Source organism: Eumetopias jubatus, unplaced genomic scaffold, assembly GCF_037043125.1.
Source record: "Eumetopias jubatus isolate StellerSeaLion01/CBP00866 unplaced genomic scaffold, mEumJub1_p1.0 scaffold_16, whole genome shotgun sequence".
Lineage (NCBI taxonomy): Eukaryota > Metazoa > Chordata > Mammalia > Carnivora > Otariidae > Eumetopias > Eumetopias jubatus.
Window position 1 is genome coordinate 57259086 of NW_028274822.1, and position 2094 is coordinate 57261179.

General features: G+C 56.0%; 1 protein-coding gene across 1 annotated transcript; it reads left to right on the plus strand.

Moving 5' to 3' along the window:
- Positions 1 to 805: 805 nt before the first annotated feature.
- On the plus strand, positions 806 to 1711 carry LRRC30 (leucine rich repeat containing 30). The gene has a single exon (XM_028123920.2). It carries the CDS (start codon positions 806 to 808, stop codon positions 1709 to 1711), a length of 906 nt encoding a protein of 301 aa, XP_027979721.1.
- Positions 1712 to 2094: the final 383 nt, after the last annotated feature.

The window sequence follows — 2094 nt, forward strand, 5'->3', positions numbered from 1 at the left end:
GCCACTCAAGTGGCTGTTCAAACATTTAAAGCATACCTTACTCCACCCAGAGGCCCAGAGTGAAACAGATGACTGCAGAGCGTCTCTGGTTGAAATGAATGGGGGGGGTCTGGGCCCCTTCACTCTCTCCTCACTGAGTCACCTGTGACAAGCACCGTGCAGAAAACTTTGGCCCAGAGGATTGCAGGTGTCCAGGCTCCTCCCATGACTTTTTTACAACCACGCAACTCATCAAAGTTTGAAACAGGTGTGCACCATATCATCTGACCATCCCCGCCATTGGAAACGTACTCTGTCACTAGCGTTCATGAAGCTCACGGTCACTCTGAAGGGGTCTGGATGAGTTCCCGTGACCACGCACACAGTTTGGCACTTGTACAGTCGGCTTTATTTTTCCACTTTGCTGCTTTTTGGAGATGGGCTGGCTTATCACCTGCTCAGCTCCGATACCCAAGAAAAGCTGAGAAGGGAAAGTTAGATGCAGCCTCCCTGTGACCTCTTTGCACACACCAGGGCCAATAAAACAAGGGCCGAATGACAGTGACAGCTGCCTTGTGGCATTCAGAGGGACTCGAGCAGTTCAGTTCCGCCGTCTCAGGGACAAGTATACCATTACAGCCTGGCTGCTCCGAGAGAAGCCACCTAAACCCACCCTCGGGGCCGGACCACGGCGGGGTGGCTCGGGCCTCTGCAAGGCCCCGCTGAGACCCCTCTGTGAGCTCCCTGCGGGCGACAGCTCAGCTTTCAGCAGCTGGGGGACCCCCTCCCAGCCTCCCCAGAGGCCAGTGGGTGAAAAGGAAGGAAGATGGGGGCCAAGCAGTCAAGCGCTCACTGCAGGGACAAGGGCCCTAGAAGGATGGTTCTCCTGTGTGGGAGGCAGCCCTTCTCCCCGTGGGATGACAGCCTGCTCTCGGGAAAGGACCCCCGGGCTCTGCTGAAGCGGGGCATGCGGCACGTCAGCTTCAGCCTGGTCACCAAGGGAATGACGGACATCCCCGACTTTTTGTGGGGCTTGTCTGAGGTCCAGAAGCTCAATCTGTCTCACAACCAGCTCAGGGCTCTCCCCGCCGACGTGGGGAAGCTGAGTCGGCTGGTGGTCCTGAATCTATGCGGGAACCGCCTGCGGAGCCTGCCCCGAGAAATCAGCCTCCTCAAGAGCCTCAAGGTTCTGTTCGTGAACATGAACTGCCTGACGGAGCTGCCGGCCGAGCTGAGTGCTTGCAGGAGCCTGGAGGTCCTGAGCTTGTCCCACAATTGCCTCTCCCAGCTTCCCGCCAGCCTCGCTGACCTCTCCAGACTGCGGAAGCTGAACCTCAGCAACAATTACTTTACTCACATCCCCATCTGTGTGTTTGCGCTGAAGGAGCTGGATTTCCTGCATGTGGGTTCCAATCGCCTGGAAAACATCGCCGAGAGCATCCAGTGCCTGGTCAGCCTGCAGATCTTCATTGCGGAGAGCAACAACATCCACTCCTTCCCGCGGTCGCTCTGCCTGCTCACCGGCCTGGAGCTGCTGAACTTGAACAACAATGACATCCAGACCCTCCCAGATGAGCTCTACCTGCTGTGGAGACTGGGGCGGATTGCTTGGAACCCCATGGACAAAGGGCTCCACATTTCCCATAACCCGTTATCCAAGCCTCTGCCAGAGCTGGTAGAGGGGGGCCTGGAGATGCTCTTCAGTTACCTGAAGGACAAAAAGCGCAACTGACTGGGCCCTGGAGGCAGGGCCAGTCGCCAACTCGTGGACACCTGTCAGCTGGGTACTGCTCCAGTCTCAGCTCTCTGCTCTTACTGTTCTTGTCAGTTAGCGCTTGTGTTCGTATTTGCCGAATGGTATCGAACGCCCATTCTATGGAAGTGTTTGCTTTTACCTCTGTATGTGCCTGAGAAGCCCCCTGATGTGATGTTCGTCTCATCCCAAACATAAATGGAAATAGGTCTTGGGTTTTCTCCAAAGAGAAACTCTTCTGACTCTTCCGAGGAGCAGTGGGATTCAGCCCTTGGAATAGGAGGCAGCAGGTCTGATTCAAGAAGTCAGATACTTGCTAAGGATGTGCTGTGGGCCAAGTATGGTACGGGCCACTGACACCA

Bases quoted from the DNA above. Each gene is read 5' to 3' on its own strand.
- LRRC30 (XM_028123920.2), top strand. From the start codon at position 806: ATGGGGGCCAAGCAGTCAAGCGCTCACTGCAGGGACAAGGGCCCTAGA.